The 19,566-nt window shown below is 40.3% G+C and overlaps 1 protein-coding gene across 2 annotated transcripts in view; it reads right to left on the bottom strand.

Moving 5' to 3' along the window:
- The window catches only part of LOC137281779 (uncharacterized), a 76,382-nt gene that overhangs the window by 38,534 nt on the left and 18,282 nt on the right, over positions 1–19,566 (bottom strand). For both annotated transcript variants that reach the window (XM_067813394.1, XM_067813395.1), the window contains exons 8-22: positions 14,955–15,251; positions 13,560–13,615; positions 13,286–13,432; positions 12,063–12,145; positions 10,824–10,986; positions 10,097–10,364; positions 9,368–9,574; positions 8,459–8,674; positions 6,194–6,418; positions 3,717–3,941; positions 2,906–3,126; positions 2,481–2,557; positions 1,945–2,140; positions 970–1,111; positions 316–552 (exon numbers count right to left, since the gene is read on the bottom strand). In XM_067813394.1, the coding sequence (XP_067669495.1) occupies positions 316–552; positions 970–1,111; positions 1,945–2,140; positions 2,481–2,557; positions 2,906–3,126; positions 3,717–3,941; positions 6,194–6,418; positions 8,459–8,674; positions 9,368–9,574; positions 10,097–10,364; positions 10,824–10,986; positions 12,063–12,145; positions 13,286–13,432; positions 13,560–13,615; positions 14,955–15,251 (2,760 nt within the window). The remainder of the gene's footprint in view (positions 1–315; positions 553–969; positions 1,112–1,944; positions 2,141–2,480; positions 2,558–2,905; positions 3,127–3,716; positions 3,942–6,193; positions 6,419–8,458; positions 8,675–9,367; positions 9,575–10,096; positions 10,365–10,823; positions 10,987–12,062; positions 12,146–13,285; positions 13,433–13,559; positions 13,616–14,954; positions 15,252–19,566) is intronic.

The raw sequence follows: 19,566 nt of genomic DNA, 5'->3' as shown, positions 1-19,566 counted from the left end.
ATGCCTCCCACACACATCAGAAATGTGGACAGAAGCTTTTGGATACTCGTGAGACTTTTAAAATACGATATATTCAATGACGAGTGCGAAATTGTTCTGTTTTCGATCACGTCGCAGTGATTTGGTGATGCACCTTTATACGTTATATAGTAAGAGGGTTGGATAGTAAACCGGGGCTTAGTTTATCGATTTTTCGAACCCGCGGTGGGCGCCTGTGATGTCAGCCTGCACACAATCGAGTTGAGGCCAGGTAAAGACCACGATTCGAGACAGGGGATATAATTATGTCTTTCAAGTACGACATAGATAACTTACCACAGCCTCCTGTCGGGCACCTGTCGCCATTACGGCTTGTGACGACGACAGCTGTGATGATGTAGTAGTTTTGTGTGTCCACCTGCCAATAGGGCGCCAAGTCATTGGCGTCCGACTGCCAACAAGAAGCCGACACTGAGGTGAGTGACTGTTTTGATCCGTCCACCACAAGCCCTGACCGCGCTGTATTGGAAGAGGCTGTGGTCGGTTTCTTCAATGAAAGGCTGCCACTGGACTCTGTGGAAAACAGTGTAACATACAATTTACAATTGAAAGCGGGTTACAGATTGTTAAAGTCAGGCTTCCATATTATGGAAGCCGAGGTGGGTGGGTGGGTTAGATCGCTAACATCGTGTCTAGGAAAATATGTGCCTGACTCTGAGATTGTAGGATGGGACAGTCAACAAATGTGGTAGAATGTAAACTTTACTGAATAAGTGTAATCTCAAATATAATATATCTTACATTTCACAACTTTCGAAATGGCGTAGTGAGTTCGTGAAATTCAACGGCGTTCATTGATGACGATGACTAATCTTATTGTTGTAAGCACTTTGTTTATTTCTTCTCTTGAATGTATTTCTCGTTGTTGAATTTCATCCTACATATAATAACCTTGCAATTTTCCAATATTAGAGTTCTATAAGTCCCTACCCTTTTGGGTCATCTTTGACCAGTCCTGATTGAGTTTGATTTTCTTGATGGACAGTTTCGCGTCCTCCACAACGATTCTGTCAATTAGCGGAGCTGGTACGTGATGGGGGACAGACAGGAGGGTCTCGTCTTCAACAAGAATCTAAGAAAACAGTAATATCTGATGACACTTGATAAATTCAGGTAAAACTGATTGAATCGTTTGCCATCATATACCAGTATTGTGTATAGATTCTAGGAGTGACGTCATACCCAGTAGTTTGTGTTCGTCTCTCTAGCCGATGCTGCAATAGTCTTAAAGTCTGCTGTGATATAGTTTGTATATTGCTGCTGTTTCATAAGACATCGGTTACCTGAACGAAATTTGATCAAGTGGCAAGACTCGGTGAATTGACTGACGTCGCTCATAGTATCAACCACTAGGTTTCTCTACCATATGTTCAGCCGAGACGGGATACGACCGGAGTAGCCAGGCGGCACCGGATGTTGTTAGTTGTGAGTGAGTTTAATTTTAAGCTGCAATATTCCGGCTATATGGCGGCGGTCTGTAAATAATCGAGTCTGGACCAGACAATCCAGTGACCAACAGCATGAGCATCAATCTGCGCAACTGGAACGATGACATGTGTCAACCAGGTCAGCGAGCCTGACCACCCGATCCTATTTAAGACAAGCACAGTCGCCTTTTGTCGCAAGCATGGGTTGCTAAAGGCCTATTCTACCCCGGGACCTTCACGGTTGGATGTTGTTAGGAGTGTGTAAGGTTGGTACCAATATTACAGCAATATCAACATCCGGGACACAGTGTCCAGATTGAAACTTGAACCCGGGCTTTCGGACTGACAAGTTTAACAAGTTTAACATCTATTTCAAACTGCTGTCATATAGCAGGGATATTGCTGATTGCGACAGTGAATAATAAACAAGCACTGGACATTATTTAGATGCAGGGGCAACATGCCTAAATGAACGTACCTGGAGGTGTTCTGTCAGGAAAAGGAGGACCACGTGTGTTACTTTCCGACCCTGGAACGGCATGGGCGTGTCTGCAGGGATGGTGGTGGATATCCCATCTACTTCATAGGAGTATCTGATGAACGGCCCCTCAGTCGGCCACTCAAGGGTCATCTGGATGGCCGTGTCATTGCCAGCCTTAAAGGCGATGTACGACCTGCATTGGGAACAGTAATTTGGTTGAGCGTCTTACAATACTCGTAAATGCAGTAACAGGGGTGATAACGTAGAGTGAATATAGTTTTAAGAACATCAGAAATGGGATTCACAATTTGTTCCCACGAGGGTAATTGAACCCGGATTCATGGCGCCACGAGAGACGGCATTATGACACGTTGGCCCTCTAACTTGACTGTTTGATAGAGATTCATTATGAGTAAAATGTTGGAATGACATACGCTGCATTTGGCATACATGACTATGGAAATTATTTCTTAACATTGAATTGTGATGAAAGCCTTCTTCATTTCTGGGAAAGAGAGATCTGGTAACGTTACCCGCTCTGCCTGGGTTCGACCCACACTTCATGCGCGAAGCCCACCTTCAACCGACACGGTAGTTCCACGGACCCAATCTGTGTGTAGAAATAGCATTATGGTTCTCACTATAACCACGGTGCTGTGGAAGTTGAAGGGACCTACCTAACTACTTCGTGTTATCCGAAGTTCGACTCTACCACGATTTGATGACTTACAAGGAATACACGGGGAACGAGCTTTTGGAACCATAAGTTCGACACAAAGGTGATTTGACTGTATCCCGCTTTCGTAATTAAATGTTGAAATATATTTAACTCACTTAAAGTCGTTTACAGTCTGCATTACAAAATAAAATAAACATGCGGTAACAGATTCAGGTTTAATCAGCAACTTCAAGATGAAGAATCAAAGGTCTGTACTTTCTCCATTATCGCTACTCCTACCGTCTCATCTGTCCCTGACTCCACCCTGATGCAGGTCCTGGGCTGACCCTCCCAGCCCTTGTCACTGGTGCAGTACAGTACGTTGTTGTCGTCACAGCCGCCGGAGTAGCCGTTGTCACAGGAGTACACCGCCACAGCGGCGGTCTGAGAGTAGTGGACATCCACCATGGCCTTGTCCAGCAGAGGGGGATTGGGGCAGGAGAAGGGGCTCCAGCCTATCACTGAAAAACAACAGGCAGACATAGTGGGAGTGAAAAAGAAATTCACCAAATCAAAAATGTAATGACACTCTAAACATTGCAATACCTACCCTCTGATACACAATGCAGTATTTCCCCCAGACAAACAATTAGTCATAAACTACCTAAAATAACGGTTAACAAAAACAAACAATACCTATTAACTGAAAAGGAGCCGCATTGAGATGGGTGATCGAACATGGGGAAATCTAGACTTGTTTCATATATTTGAACTTTGACATACCATTTAAATTTTAACTGACATTTTGTGGTGTGTATTCGGTATGCAGTAAGCCGAGGTATGTTTAATTTAGTATGCACATGTTAACTTAATGATACATGACGTTATAATTTGGGATGCAATATATTTCTTTAAAAGCGATGTCTACCCTTTAGTACACAAGATTTTAATGGTGCAAGAAGTCAATATATGGTATGCAATATATTTCTTGTATAAGCTAAATCTCACATTTAGTATACAATATGCCAGTTTTGACGCAACATGACCTCTCCATGTCTCGACATATCTCACCTGATAAATGATATCTCATTGTTGGTACGTTAGGTCTCACCTTTGCTCCCAAACACCTCCAGTTCACAAACAGTGAGCACATCTGTGGTACCAGCCAAGTAGTGTACCCTCACAAACCTCCCGATGACCGGAGTGGTACACTGCAGTTTGTTTCCAGCACCACTTGTCTGTGCAGCCGTTGTGACACACAGTGAGCCGAGGGCATTAGGGTTGACCTCCGGATTCTGACTGAACACCCGTATGGCGATGTCTTCATGTTGTCTGTCTGGTTGCAAAAACACATGTATTAGAAACTATGCTGTCAGTTGGGTTTTTCTGTGTGTTTTTGTGCAATATGTTAGACTACATGTCAGAGGATCTAGCTAAGTAGCGTCTGTGACATTTGAGTTAACTCATTTCGTACTTCTAGTAATATAAAACCCGTGAAGGTCTATCCGGGGTAGAATAAGTTCACAGACATAAGCGACCTATGAAGGTCCCGGGGTAGAATAGGCCTTCAGCAACCCATGCTTGCCATGAAAGGCGACTATGCTTGTCGTAAGACGCGACTAGCGGAATCTGGTGGTTAGCTTCACTGACATGGTTGACACATGTCATCGGTTCCCGATTGCGCAGATCGACGTTCATGTTATTGATCACTGGATCGTCTGATTAAGACTCTATTACTTACAGACCGCCGCCATATAGCTGTAATATTGCTGAGTGCGACGTAAAACTAAATTCACTCACTACAAGCTTAACGTTTGTGTGCGTCAATCGACAATCTTTCTCTTCGCGATCACAGATAAATTCACCGGAAATGATACACACAGCAACATCAACAGACCGGCCATGTTAATGGGTAGGTTCTTGTCGCAAAATGAAGGATTACTAATAGACGAAGGGCATCTAAATGTAATTAAGAATCGAACTTCACCTATTTCACTGATGATCACTTTCATTGTGATCGCAGGTTTTGTGAAGGTATTGCTTTTTGTCCTTTTTCTGATTCTGAATCATGACCTTCCCTTGACACATATCGACCCATGTTATCCTATTCTTATAGATATTCTATTCTTAAGATGTGAGTTAGCATTCGTCTCAACAACCCATCTGTCTCATAAGGCGACTAACTGATCGGGTGGTCACGCTGGCTGACAAGGTTGATCTGTCATTATATCCCTTTTGCGTTGTCCGATGCTCATGCTTTTGATCATTAGATTGTGTGGTCTAGACTCGAATATTTACAGACCGCCGCCATATAGCTCAAATATCACTGAGCGTGGAATTAAACAAAATCAAAACAAAATAAACCGAGGCTTATGAATTTATAATAAAATACATAAATTACAGTATAAAGGTTGTCAGGGAATATCAAATTAACAATGGGTGGTCACAACTGTTTAGACGGGAATATGCCGCAGCACGGACGTTGCCTTTGCGATAGTGCAACTGACAATCAAAGACATGAACGAACTCGCAAAAATAGTTAACTTTCAACACGATTACAAGCCTGAAAAAAATGTTGTGAGAAAACCGCTAAATCGAATTTGTTTGAGTCTCGATTCGGGTAAAAGAAATTGAGTATGAAGGCTACATAGTTTATTTCATAAAATGCATGATGTAAGCGACGCTATTTTTCTCATTTTGCATACTATAGCTTGCTTGAGAAATGTATATTTTGATTTTGATGAAATTGCAAAGGGGGAAATTCTGTGCTACTGGTAAACACATATAAGATGATCCACGACCTGACAAATGACCCCAATTTGCATACTTGGGAACGCCCCACAGAACGATCCACTTGAAACAAGAGGGAGACAGGTTGTCTGATAAATATCGAGAAGTTCATTTTCCCCGTGCGTTTCACGCATGAATTGTTATAGCACACTCGATTTGGGAACAGGTACAATCCCAACGAATTGAATCAACACAATATACTGAGCAAATATGTTTAGGACCACCGATCCATTTCACGAAGCAAATGACATTTTCCTGGGGTTTTTTTAACAAAATTGTTGAATATCTAAAATGCTTGTCAATGCCCCAATCATCTATTTGTCTTCGTCTTAACTAAAGGTTAGCGCGGAATATCAGTATCTTATGCCTGAAATTGCAGTCTTATCATTCCAAGGAATATGCGATTTTGATTTCATGTCAAGGTTAGCATGTATTGCACGTGCATAATCGTCAAGCTACCTGTAGCAGCCAAGTGTACTCGCCCAATTCGCTGTACCGCCTCTCTTGTCACAAATGCGTTGAGTGAGCATGATCATCTAATATGTGTCTAGCAGTCAACTCGCCTATTTCGGATTATTTTGCAGTAAGTGCTAGAAACAAAAGTTGTGAAAAAGGATAGTCATAGAATATTAAAAAATCGAACTTTAAAAATGCTCAACACTGATATAAAAGCCCAGAACTGTTTCATTTCTAATCCATGAGGACAGTAGCACATTGTTACACTCTTAGGATACCAATGTTGGGTATGTGGTACACTAAAATAGGTTCTCTGATCATGAGCAGGGCATCTGTACTTACGAAGGATTCCATACACTTGCACTTCACAGACGGTGAAGTGGCCCACCTGCAGCCCGTTCATCCGCTGTAGGCGAACAAATCGGCCCAACACTGACGTCACACACGGTATCTTGTTAAAGACCATGATGACGCCGGGGATGTCCCTACACACAATGGGCGTGGCTGAGGGGTCAGTTTCAGGGTTGGTCAGGTACACCAGGACAGTCATGTCCGACAACTGGTCAGCTGCGAAATACAAGTCACGCATCTTTTACAGAGGGGACACTAAAAATTCAATGTAGTGAATCCCTGATCTGGAAAAGACACCTTACTTAAAGATCTTTAATTATGCATTTCTTTTGGGGTATATAAGTGAGTGAGTGAGTTAATATCTATCATCACATCGGCAATATTTCTATGATATACACTGAACTACAAAAGAAACGTCGTACATGTACATATTTCAAACTGTTTTATTTATGTGGAAACATATTTCTTATTTAAGGTTGAAATTGAAGGAACTGTTTTGTCCTGTTGATTAACAAGTACACCAGAAACAAGTCTGACAACACATGGTGCCACATGATGAGGTCATGTCCTTGACATTCAGGGTTGAAGTCAGTGGCGTGTGTGGCCACCATTTGCGTTGATAACTGCCATGCAACGCCTATACATGGAGTGTATCAAGTGGTTGATGAAGGCCATGGAGATAGCATTCCACACTCTGAGAAAACCTGCCGTGAGTTCTGCAGCAGTTGTCGGCCTTGGTCGAAGGTCATTCATCCTTCTCTGAATTCCATCCCATAGGTGCTCAGTTGGGTTCAGATGTGGACTTAGAGCAGGCCAGGGCAATGTACGGATGTTGTGCTGTTGTGGAAGAAGTCCCTCGTTATCCTGGCTGTGTGAGCACGTGCTTTATCCTGTTGAAACACGTGGTTTGGATGACGGGCGAAATGTGGCACAACGTGCGCTCTTAACACTTGATCGATGTAACGGACAGCAGTCACTCCATTTCCTCGACCTGGACCAATATTCTGGAAGACCTGGGGTCCAAGTTTGTGGTTCAGTCCAATGCCACCCCAAACCATGATGCTTGGTCCTCCCCACGAGTCCCTCTCCATAAGACATGCATCAATGTACCGTTCACCCCTCCTTCTCCAAACTCTAGCTCTGCCATCTGCCACGGATATGCAGTAACGACTCTCGTCTGAAAAGATGACAGTCCTCCACTGCTGATAGCGCCAGTTCCGATGTTGTTGGGCCCACAGACCACGTTCCCGACGATGTCGAACTGTCAGGACAGGACCCTGAGCAGGATGTCGACAGGCCAGGTTGAACGTTCTCAGCCGACGACGAACTGTTGCTGCAGAAATGGGTCTGTTGTGGGTTCCAACAGTCGCTCGAGCCGATTCTGTCGCTGTGCGGAAGCGATCCTGCAAGTGCTCCCGGTGAAGATGACGATCTTGACGTGCTGTTGTTACCCCTGGACGGCCACTGCGCTGACGATCGTTAGTGCTGTTGGTTGCATTGTACCGCTCCTGCAGTCTCTCGACTGTCCGAACACTACTGTTGAAGTCGTTGGCAATGACCCGTGGACGTTGACCAGCGTGAAGACGTCCGATGGCTTGTTCCCTCTCATTTCGAGTCAAACGTGGCATGGTGACAGTGATCAGGAATCGAATAACAGGGTGATGGTTTGGGGTCCTTTTTATACCCACTAGACCAGGGATTTGCACGTGCATCACGCTTTTCAGAAAGCTGCGTTCGAGAGCATTACCATGTTCGAGGAAAGGGTATGAGTTTGAATCCTACTCAAAAATCTCATTTCTTTAAAATGATGTGTTATGAATGGTCAGTGCCATATTTGTAATGTTACAATAGCATAAACTGTGAGTCAACCTATCAAATTCCACATCAGGTGTGAGTAAGATGACTTTGAAAAGTGCGACGTTTCTTTTGTAGTTCAGTATATATCTTTGTGTCTTCTTTATGAGCCACAACATCACATGATAAGTTTTTTTCCCTTAGCACGTGGGTTTATGTGGACAAGATTTAGAATCGCATTAATACTCCGTTTCATAATAAATGTTTTGGTGGTTTTTTTTACTTACGTGCCTAATTTACAGGGGATCGGACGGTCGCATTTTAGTGAAGTAGGACAATACCATGATATCTAGCGCATTGTATATTTTTGTATACTAGCACTATGGGCCATGAGGACTCAAATGGAAATACACTTGTCACTGTCACTTGACATTTGAAGAAGGACAATAACTGAGTACTCACGGTAGCCATCAGAACGTGGCTGTAGAGCCACGCTGTCGATGACGTAGTTATCACCGAGGTCCACCATCCACCATCCAGCGTTACCAACGCTGGTGAAGCAGCTCCCGCGAGTCCTGACGGCGTTCAGATTACCGTCGACGGCGTTGTCATACGATGAATGCGCATCGAAATTGGCGTTGCCGTAGGTCCGTTTTCTTAGTGCAATGTTGGTGCTTTCTACAGAAAGATATACCACATGTTGCACGTGTACACAGTTGGTTCTTTGAATTGAGGTTTACAATAATTATTTGTCATGATACTTTATGGTTTTCCACTCTAAGATCCGGACAGGTGCAGGATCTGCGCAAAATTTATTTTCCCTCAACAGAATCATTGCAATTATCAAATTAGAACATTTGTGTAGCTATTTGAGAGGAAAACGTATGAACTATTCAAGTTTGGATGTCTTTTCAAACACATTTAAATGATTCTGTGTTTCATGTTGATTTGCTTAGATTCTGACTTTATTCCTATGTGAAAAACACCAGTATTAAGGATGCGGACAGGAACAGGATCTGCGCAAAATTTATTTTCCCTCAACAGAATCATTGCAATTATCAAATTACAACATTTGTGTAGCTATTTACTTTTTAAGAAGAAAACATATGAACTCTTAAATGTGTCAGCTATACAGACAATGTTACCTGTAATAGAGATTATACACCTTTTATTTTTATGATTTTAAGATTCCATTTGTAGAATGTTACAAAGTTTAACTCAAGTTTGGATGTCTTTTCAAACAAATTTTAATGATGTTTAGATGCTGACTTTATTCGTGTTGGAAAAAACACTCGTATTCCGGAACGACTTTGCAGTAACCGACATCCTCATTTCCTCATCGTGGATGACATTTTGTTTAAGTCTACGTACCGTAGGCATTTCCACTTGTCAAGGCAACGGAAGTCACGTGGTACATCGATGTCAGGTCGACCATGACCCACGGCTCAACGGCGGCTGTCACGAAGCAGTGGTTAGCGGTGACGTTGTTGTGGGTGTTGCCGTCGACGACGGTGTCCGTCGTATAACGCTCATACATCACGGCACTTGCCAACACTGGTTTCCTGAAAGCTAGATTCTCTGTGGAAATATTGGGATAAAAGAAGCAACTTAAAATGAGTGAACATGTGAGTGAAACAATGAAGTTGGGAGGGTATCAGCAAGTTGTGGGAAAAATAGCTTTAGCTTGTAACATAGTTTTTTTTTCAAAATTCGTGCTCAAATTTTAGTGTGATTATAGATAAGATTGTCATTTTCATGTACAAATACTTCTTTTCTAGAACTACAGATACTAAATTTGTTCTCTTATATTTAGGGACGGTGGGGTAGCCTTGTCAGTAAAGCTTTCGGTCTTCACGTTCAAGGCCAAGTGACATAGCTGGACTAGTGCTGAAAGCAACGTAAAACTCCACTCACTCGCTCACTCACTCACTCAGTGATTTTAATCAGTTTCCCCGCTGTTCCCCGCTGTATCGTGTAAGGTTACCTCCCTTAGTTAAAAGAATCTTGAGACAGTCGGTCTTCGTGAGGCCTCTTACTCTCATATGCTAAGATTACAGGTACAAAGAGCTGAACAAATATACGAAAACTAAAATTACTTACGACCTGTTTCAACGACTACAGCTCTAGCCTCTGTTGTTGTTGCCGGTGTTGTACCAGGAGATGTAGTGAATGCAGGCGTTGTGGCAGGCGATGTTGGAACTACTGTAACAGGTGCAGGCTGGGGTGGGATAACGGGTTCCGGTGACCCCGCGGATAAGAGCCGCACTTCATGTAAACGACCACGCCCAAACACGGCTAGTTCCTGTATGCCGGTGCCCTTGCCAGCTTGGCCGACGGAATGAGCTATCTTTATTCCGTTCGTGAAGAGCTACCACAGAAACAAATCCTTTCAATGAAGTAGGAAACTAGTTTCCACTGGATTTACAACATATCCAAACTTATATTCCGGAGGTGTTACGATTACTGGCCATAAATTACATCCTAAAAGACACAGTCATATTATAGGAACAATCGAGCACATATATACGTATAACTGAAAATGTGACATTTAATTTCCCAGAATTTACACACACGCACGCACAGACACAGGCAGACACAAAAACCTCATTTATTCAGACTAACTCGCTCACAACAACACTCATACCCAAGCTCTCACTCACCCACTCACCCTAACAGACCCAATCACTCACCCACTCTCACTGTAATAGCCTATTCACCCTTTCACTTGATCACTTTCACCTACAATCACACAACCACTCACTCACTCACTCACTCACTCACTCACTCACTCACTCACGCATTCACTCAGAGTATATCAAGGACGTACTTCATATCGTCCTCCTGTACGTGAAACCCTCCAGCTTCTTGTGGAGATTGTTTGGGGTGGGTCCAAAGGAAATGTTTTGGAATTTGCTTCTATTCGTCCCTTCGATATATTGATGAGAAACTCAAAGAGTTGTCTCCCTTCCTCCGTCAGTCGTATACGGAAGCTGGCGAACAAAAATAGGCAATAAGATTTAAAAATAAGAAAAGACAAAAACACATACTTTGGGCCTGGAATACGGCTTCTTTGTTTGACTGATTGTTGTTTAACGCCGCAATTAGCAGTATTCCAGCCATATGGGGTCGATGAGCGTCGATGCAAGGAATTGGGGAACGATTACATGTATCAACCAAGACTGCGAGACTGGTTACCCGATCCCGTTAGTTGTCGCCTTTTACAAGCATGGATTGAAAATCAACCCTGATCTTCACGGGTGTTGGGAGCGTTTGTGACAATGAGAACACTACACGAACATGCTGAGATCATGACATGAGACCCATTGTGTATCTCTCTCTAGTGTCCAAACATACCACAGCTCTTGTGTTTGGAGAGGTTTGTGGTTCGAACCTATGTTCACAGGATTGTGCTATTTCAGATATGACGAGAATTACATTCCCTTAGTCAACAGGTCCACTTGCGCACTCCATTATATAGCATAGGTCTTCACCGCGGGTCACAAAATCGATAAACTGAGCCCCGGATTACTGGGGGAATCCCACCTGTCTAGGACATGACATGTAAAGATGCATCACAGAAAGACGGCGACACGATCGAAAACCGGACAAATACGCACCCACCAGTTAATATATCCTATAATTTTAAGGACCCTTAAAGAAGAATATATTAACTGATGAGTCCGTGATTATCCGAGTTTCTATCATTTATGTGATGCACCATGTTATATGGTAGAGGGGCTGAATAGATAGTAAACCAAGACTTTGTTTATCGATTTTCTGGCCCGCAGAGGGGTTTTGTGTCACAAAAGTAGTCAAACGGATTAGCATGATAAGCATTGTGAGAGACCTTTCTTTCGTCGCACTCAGCAATATTCCAATTATACGGCGGCCGTCTGTAAATAACCGTGTCTGAACCAGACAACCCAGTGACCAACAGCATGAGCATTGATCACTGATCCCGTTAGCCGCTTCTTACAACAAGCATGGGTTACTGAAGACCAACATTCTAACCGGGATCTTCACGGGTAGGCATGATAAGCATGATTTGATTAGCATTATGACGTACTCGTCTTGTGACGTCATCACGAAGTATATCGAGTTGTGGTCTGTGAACGGACAATCCAGGATTACGGTGTTGGCATCCACGCTCTGTCAGAACAAAAAGATATTGAGAGAATATTATATGAGTGACTATGCCATACTATGTTTACAACATGGGTGCTGAAATGTTGGAAGTTCCCGAATGTATCATTTAAACACGAAACGACGTGTCTGCCTATATAATTAATAACATGTCATCGTCATAGCGACTGGAGAAAATATCAACGTAATTCGGAAGAAGTGTGTTTGAAACAGCCTCTATAGCACCTAGGACAAAGGCAACACAAGACAGCACCAGAGCAAGAACGATTACGTCAAGTCACAATTTTGACGTCACAATTAAGTGTGACGTCACCGGCGGAACACGTTGCTGCTTCACATGACAACTATCAGATTGCTTGGCGCAAGTGAACGAGTGACAGTCTCGAGGAGAACTTGGAGGCGGTGTTTTTGATCTTGTTTCACACCGTACGTTTCCGTTTGAAAATTATACACATGAAATTTCCCAAGTTGGTGGATGTCACTCTCTACTGTTCCAACTAATCTGCCATCGATCGTGACAAAATTAAGATTCTTGACAGTTGAATAGGGCAACCCTGCTTGTCCCCTGCAGGTTGATCAATCTAAGTTACAAGTATGTAAGTAAAACTGTAACGAATTTGTATGGGTTTATGTGTTTTAGTGAAAAATATACCCAACTGAACAACTTTGTTTCAATAACAATAACATTGCAAGCGAAATCCGAGATGGCTTTACTTCCGAGTAAAATTTTATGAATGAAAAATGTAGTTCCGTTCGAAATCAATGCTTGACAAGAAACACTTCCTCGAGGTATTTTGCCATAGGGCATTGTATGGAAAATACAAAACCGATATGTGTGCTCTCTTAGGTAATATATAAAAAACAATCAGAAATTGACGTCATAAATAATAGACATACATTAGATGTATCCTTTTGTCTAGACCAGATAATCGATTGATCAAAAACACACTGGTGTATGAATTATAACGTGATATGTTCGACAGCCTGGTATCAGCAACTGAATCAAGCAGACATGTACATGCTGACATACATAAGAAAGTGTTTTGATAATAGGCCATTTTTAAAATGATCCTAAATTACCAAGTGAATACTTTCTATTGCAGGACAGTTTAGATGCTCTTCACTAACGACTCTACTGAAGCTCACCTTCCAAATCACACGACCACACCTCCCAGGGGGCGCTGTCCAGGCGTCGTTGTTCCTGCATTTGCTGACGTCGTTACCGTCACAGATGCCGTATTGGTCACTGGCGCATGTGTACCTTGCTACAGCTTCCTGACCTTCGTACGTCAGCTGGGAGCAAAAGGTGAGGGAGTAAAGTTTAATCCCGCTTAATACACAAATTATTGTTTCATTTTGCGGTATTGCATCTATATTGTTTACATCTTTAACAAGAGACGCTATGATAAGGATGCCGCACCCTAGTCACTGCTCCATCCGGGTTAGGAGGGGACACACAGTCATAGGGACTCCGAACTGAAACAGTGAGACATAAATGTGCTCAATATTCCTTGATATTACAGGAACAATTTCTAAAGGTTTGATGGATGACAAAGAAGGTGCTGCAAAATGAATGTCATGCACCGAAATAATGTTATTATCGAATTAAACATCCCCTGAAGTTATTTAACTGACGTGCAAAAGAAAGTTCACAACTGTTGTCATGGGGCTCTCTTGAAAAGTGTTTAGATAACCTACACTACTGCTTGACAAGTATTAGATGAGCCGTGACAAATGACCCCAATTTGCATATATAAGAACGCCCTCTTGTTTCCATTTGAAACAAGAGGGAAACATGTTGTCGTGTAAATATTGAAAAGTTCCATTTCCTCCTGCGAATCGTGTCGTGGTGGTGTTTTGAACTAAATCGCGCTACGAGACACGTGTTAAACAGCAGCGCCATTGATTTTACGCCACGGTCAGCACGTAGTGCACGTGCTCATTCGCCAATCTACCTGTAGCAACCAAGTGTATAACTTGCTCCGCCTGCTTGTCGAAACGCGTTCACTGCGCTGGCTCATCTGATACTTGTCAAGCAGTAATGTTGTCTGTAATATTTCCCTTTACTTTGCTTAGAAAGGTTTTCAAATACAGTTGTAACTCCGTTACTTAGTATCCATCAAAAATAAAAAAATAAAAAAATAAATTGTTGGTAACACTATATGTTTTGTTTGATCGGCATTCTAGAAGTTTGGGAGTCAAAAATAAAATATACAGCTTTAGGAATGTGGCTTTAACTTGATAAAAATCGAAACCTACATCGAAACGTTACTGTATTCAATAAATAAAGTACTTTCTTGATACTGGTATCATGATATCGATATTCTTCAAGGACATTTAAGAAGTTGGCGTAGTAAGGCGTTTGGATAAAAACGTCTTTACTAGTTTATCACGGCGTTCCTGGGCTACCCTTCGTCTTCTTCCACCCGAAGAAGGGACAAGAACTAGCCCAGATACATCGAGCTAAACTAGTAAGTGAAGTTGTATCCGTACGATCTGGCTTGGATTGCTGGCTCTGTGATTCAATTCTCCATAATGAATGAATCGGCTCTATCCATTTATATAAATCAGTGTACTGTAATATGTTGTTTTGTTACTATTGTAAGTAGTTCTTGTCTCATAAGATGTTGTTTGGTCACTGTTATTATAAATACCTTTTGTCATATTATGTTGTTTGGTTATTATTCTGAGTAGCTTCTGTCCTGTAACGTCGTTTTGTGATAGTAAATAACTCTTGTCCAGTAATGTCTTATTTTTAGTAAAACTGTAGTTTTTCTGAATATCTGTATTTTTTTGTGTAAACTTGTCCAAGTACCTGTGGGCTTTGCTTGGTTTATGAAGGCTCGAGTGATTATCGTGAGGTTGTTCAGTCTCTGAACCAATGGCGTTATCTCGTCTAGACATGAGCACACAGGGGGTGGCGTTGGATACAACGCCGTGGTAGTTGACGTTGACGTTGTTGAAGGTGTTGGGGTGGTAGTAGTCGGTGGTTGTGTTGTAGTGGTCGATGTAGTTGTCGTTGTTGTGGTCATCGTTGTAGTCGTCGTTGTAGGTGTTGCTGTTGTAGTTGCCTGCGTAGTGGACTCAGTTGTAGCTGCCTCTGTGGTTGTTGCTGTAACATGACGTATGACAATATATAAATATTTCTCATACACAAAAAGTCAGATGTTTGTGCGAGTCATGCTAATAGACACAGTTAATCATACTTAACAGAAATGGAAACATTTTCAGCTCACATCATCTTTGAAAATATTGTTTTGTTCCGTGTAAGTTCTCGTTTTTATTTATTTATTTATTTATTTATTTATTTATTTATTTATTTATTTATTTATTTATTTATTTATTTCATACTCATTGTTTCAATTGGTGAAGAAGAATTTCATACTGATGGCACGTCATATCCTTGATCCTTGTTTTGACGTCTGACTCAGAGTTCTCAGGCAATGTGCTATCTACATGCCATTGGCGATGGTCTCCAAATAGTCGAGTTTCTACAGACAGTGATCAACGGCATCCACATGTGGGATTCGGTGACATCTGTCACCCATGTCAGAGAACCCGATACCCTAAGTCACCTCTTACGACAAACATGCGTAGCTAAAGACCAGTTCTAACCTGGGTCATCACGGGTGTCGAATTTTGCAAGGACCTCAGATATTAGATCTGCGTCCAACTATAAAATTACACAGACATGTAGGATATTAAGTTTTCTGTCTGTTGGTATAAATACAAGTGCGACTACCTCAATGTTTTGAGAATAAGATCAAGGCACTGCTAACTGTTGTCCAAGGTTTTGTTACTCTTTAAGGAAACAATAAATTTCTCCGCTTTTCACTGTGCTACGATTATGTTCTATTTATTTTGGTATCTTTACGGAATGTTTGAGGGAAGGAAATACAGCCTGTTTTCTGAACATACGTGTTATACATATGAAATGTATTTATGTACATAAGATAAGGGGGCATAATTCCGTCATGCTTCACACTAGGTCAATGTAACTCAAATCATAGAGAGGAATTGTTGCGGATATGGACACTATATTTTCGCTATGTTTTGTTCACGCTGAACCAAGCTATTACAAAGTTCTCCATTGTGACTGATACCTTTTGCAAGTTTCACAATTTATGAGAAAAGATGCCAGTGTATTTCATAAAAAAGAAGATTTAGTGATTTCGATGACCCTATCGGATAAATAAGTTAGCTCTTAGATCCCTGTTTGTGTCGATGTGTTTTGAGTTATGTCGCATCATTATCAAAGGAACAGCATCCAAGAGTTCAAATGTAATGAAGTTACTGAAAATAATAAACATTTTAGATGATGTCATGGCATGGCTGTTTTGAAATTATGTGTATTTCGTGACGACGTCGTGAGATGACGGCTTTGGTTTGCTGATAGGTATATATCTCACCTAACTTCCATTAATTGTACAAAAGGTCTCGGTCTCTGTGTCAGAATTCAACACTTTAGACAAAAGATAAAATGAATGGTTTAACCATTAAAACAGTCTTTTGACTGTTAAAACAACCAGACGGTTTGACTGCGTATTTTACTTTGAGCAACACGCGTGCCCTTCTGGCATCAAATGAATGTAAAAGAAAATATTCACAGCATCTGAATATATATTTGGGATATACACTGTCTTTGTTTATGATTGTGAGGTAATTTCTCTTCACAAGTATTCAATGGAAAATGAAAAATGTTCGTATTAGAATAGGCATGTAGGGTTTGTCCAAATTAAGGCATAACGCGGTGGATATATATTTGACACTTTTCGTTTAAATATTGTTTTAGTTTGATATCCTGCCATCTCAATATGTTTTATTCGAATTTGAATTTATTATCTTATCGAAAACAATGATAATTAATCATAAAACGTTTCTGACAAACGCGCACTTGATCAATCAATAGTCAGAGATAATTGTTTTGTCTATAAAACGACACAAACAAATTCTATGAACAAGACAATTCCTTTAAACATGTGTGCAAGTCATTTTCATTTATATTCTCAGTTTAACTGACAAGGTTGAATTGTATCGCAGTTTATTAACCTGCTCATATGAAACTGGAATAGATGTCCCAGTATTGTGCATCACAGAAGCTAAAGTACTTGCTGCAGTAACGGCTAACGGCTAACAATCGTGTAAAGGCTTAAAATATAGTATACTACACTAAATGTGTCTATTTCCTGTGTAATTATTATGTAAAGAACATACTCTATATCCACATATGATATGATATTAAACTAGGCTAAATGAAAATATACATCATAATACTGTTAGTGAGAGTGTAATTTGAATTATAGGGCGATTGTGTTTACACTTGATCAAACGACCTTCACCTCAAAGAAATTTGCCTAATATGTGCAACAATGTTGATGTGTGACATCACTTCCGATGAGAGATTTCTTACATAATGGCGGCTTCGTATACAGGATTTTGCGAGGACCCTTCTCTTCATTCAGGGATCGTTTGTACATAAATGTGAGATGTAACTAATCGCAATGATTCTGACTATGTGTGTATTGTTTATGTTTTTTTTATCGTTTTCATTGTAAATAAGAGACGACGCCAGAAATGTCGATAAGTACAGATGTCGTTCTGCGTGATTTTGCGTCAGTCATGATGTCACGGCATCTTTAACAATTGTTTATGAATTATGTTTATGAATTTTAAAATACATTTAGATAAATCAAAAACAATTTGGATTGGGTGAAAAGCTAAATCTGCTGATAAAATACATATATGTAATTACCTGAAAATTGAGTGGGAAACTAGTGAATTTGATCTACTGGGTGTTAAGTATACACCAGAAAGAGACTGTAAGAAATTAATAGTTTCCTAGCATCTTGAAGAAAGCGACAGTTAAGGTTCTATTAGTAAAACAACAGTAATACCTGGGTAATAAGACCCTAGCAATCTCAAAACTAGTTCATATTTTCATTTCTTTTCCAAACCCACCAACAGAATTCATTACCTCGTTATATTTTAAATTCATTTGGAATGATAGAAATGATAACGAGGAATAAAATCAAATATATATAGAATAGAGATGTCTGACAATGGTTGTTTCAAGTAGATTTATTGATGCTTTAAAGTTAACAACCTTAAGATTTTATTTCAAAAATGTGACAATAAAAATCCAATATAACTTTCAAAGATATATTAAACTTTGGAGAAATTTCTGAAAATTATATTGAGATTGAAAACCCTTTTTCGTGCACGATGTGCTAAAGCATGGAAACTGTTTCATAAACATTATGTTGACCCAAGTAACATAGAAGAAATTCTTTCACAACCACTATGGTTCAATCACAACTCTACATATTTCATAAAGAGTTGGGCGGAGAAAGGGATTATGAATATTAGGAATATGTGGGATGAGAATGGATTACAATCAATTGAATCTTTGAAAAATAAAATTATCATATCAAAGGTACTTTTAATTAGATTTCAGATATTTACTGAACATTTTACCCGAAGTTTGGAAACTTACTTTAAAGATCTGTCTCTCTAATCCAGTCAGTAATATGATTGTTAACCATTGCCGATACATTTAGCAAGAGCATCTAAAGGCCGCAGATTTTTCAATTTTTCATTTTTTATGATAAAGTTATTTTTAGTGATAAATATCCAAACATAATATAATTTGTAATAACTCCCAGTTTTTTCCCAGAAAATGACTTTGATTGGAGAAGTATATCTACAGTATATAGAAACGGATTGCAAGATACAAAACTTATACACTTTCAATATAGATTTCTACAAGGCATTATTTACAAAAAGTGGAACTGGTCAAAATGAAAAAAGTTGACAATAGTTTGTCTTGCTTTTGCAAAGATGTAAATAAGAATGTGTACTGGGAATGTGAGGAGACTCAGTACAGGGAATGTGAGGAGACTCAGTACTGGGAATGTGCGGAGACTCAAAAATATTGGACAAACGAAGAAATTTGTCATAAGTTTTATCCACATCCATTGAAATTATCACGAAAGCATGGTTTGGTTCGGTACTCAATATGAAAATAGACTACTAAATCACAACATCACGGCGGCGAAGAGTCATGTGAACGATTCTAACAAACCAAAAACCTGAGGAACGTCGGCTATCATACGGGAACCCTAGACTAATTAAATATTTTGTTAAAAAATTACAGTTTGCGTAAATATTCATTACATTTTACCGCAGCTAAGTCATATAATTTCAGTCATTTTTATTACAGGTTCGTGTATTAAAATTTAATCAAATTTCGATACAATTTACGTCACCTTTATTACAATTTGCTGCAAGTATTAAAATGTCCGTTTGTATTACAGTTTATAACATTTTACTAACTTTACAGGTGATACATAGAGGATACTAAAAGATCTTCCGTCAAATACCAATTTTATTTTAAAAATGAGTAAATTATTTGGTATTAAACGAACGGA

The sequence above is a fragment of the Haliotis asinina genome, chromosome 4, assembly GCF_037392515.1.
Source record: "Haliotis asinina isolate JCU_RB_2024 chromosome 4, JCU_Hal_asi_v2, whole genome shotgun sequence".
Classification (NCBI taxonomy): Eukaryota; Metazoa; Mollusca; class Gastropoda; order Lepetellida; family Haliotidae; genus Haliotis; species Haliotis asinina.
This window is presented reverse-complemented; position numbering and strand designations above follow the sequence as displayed.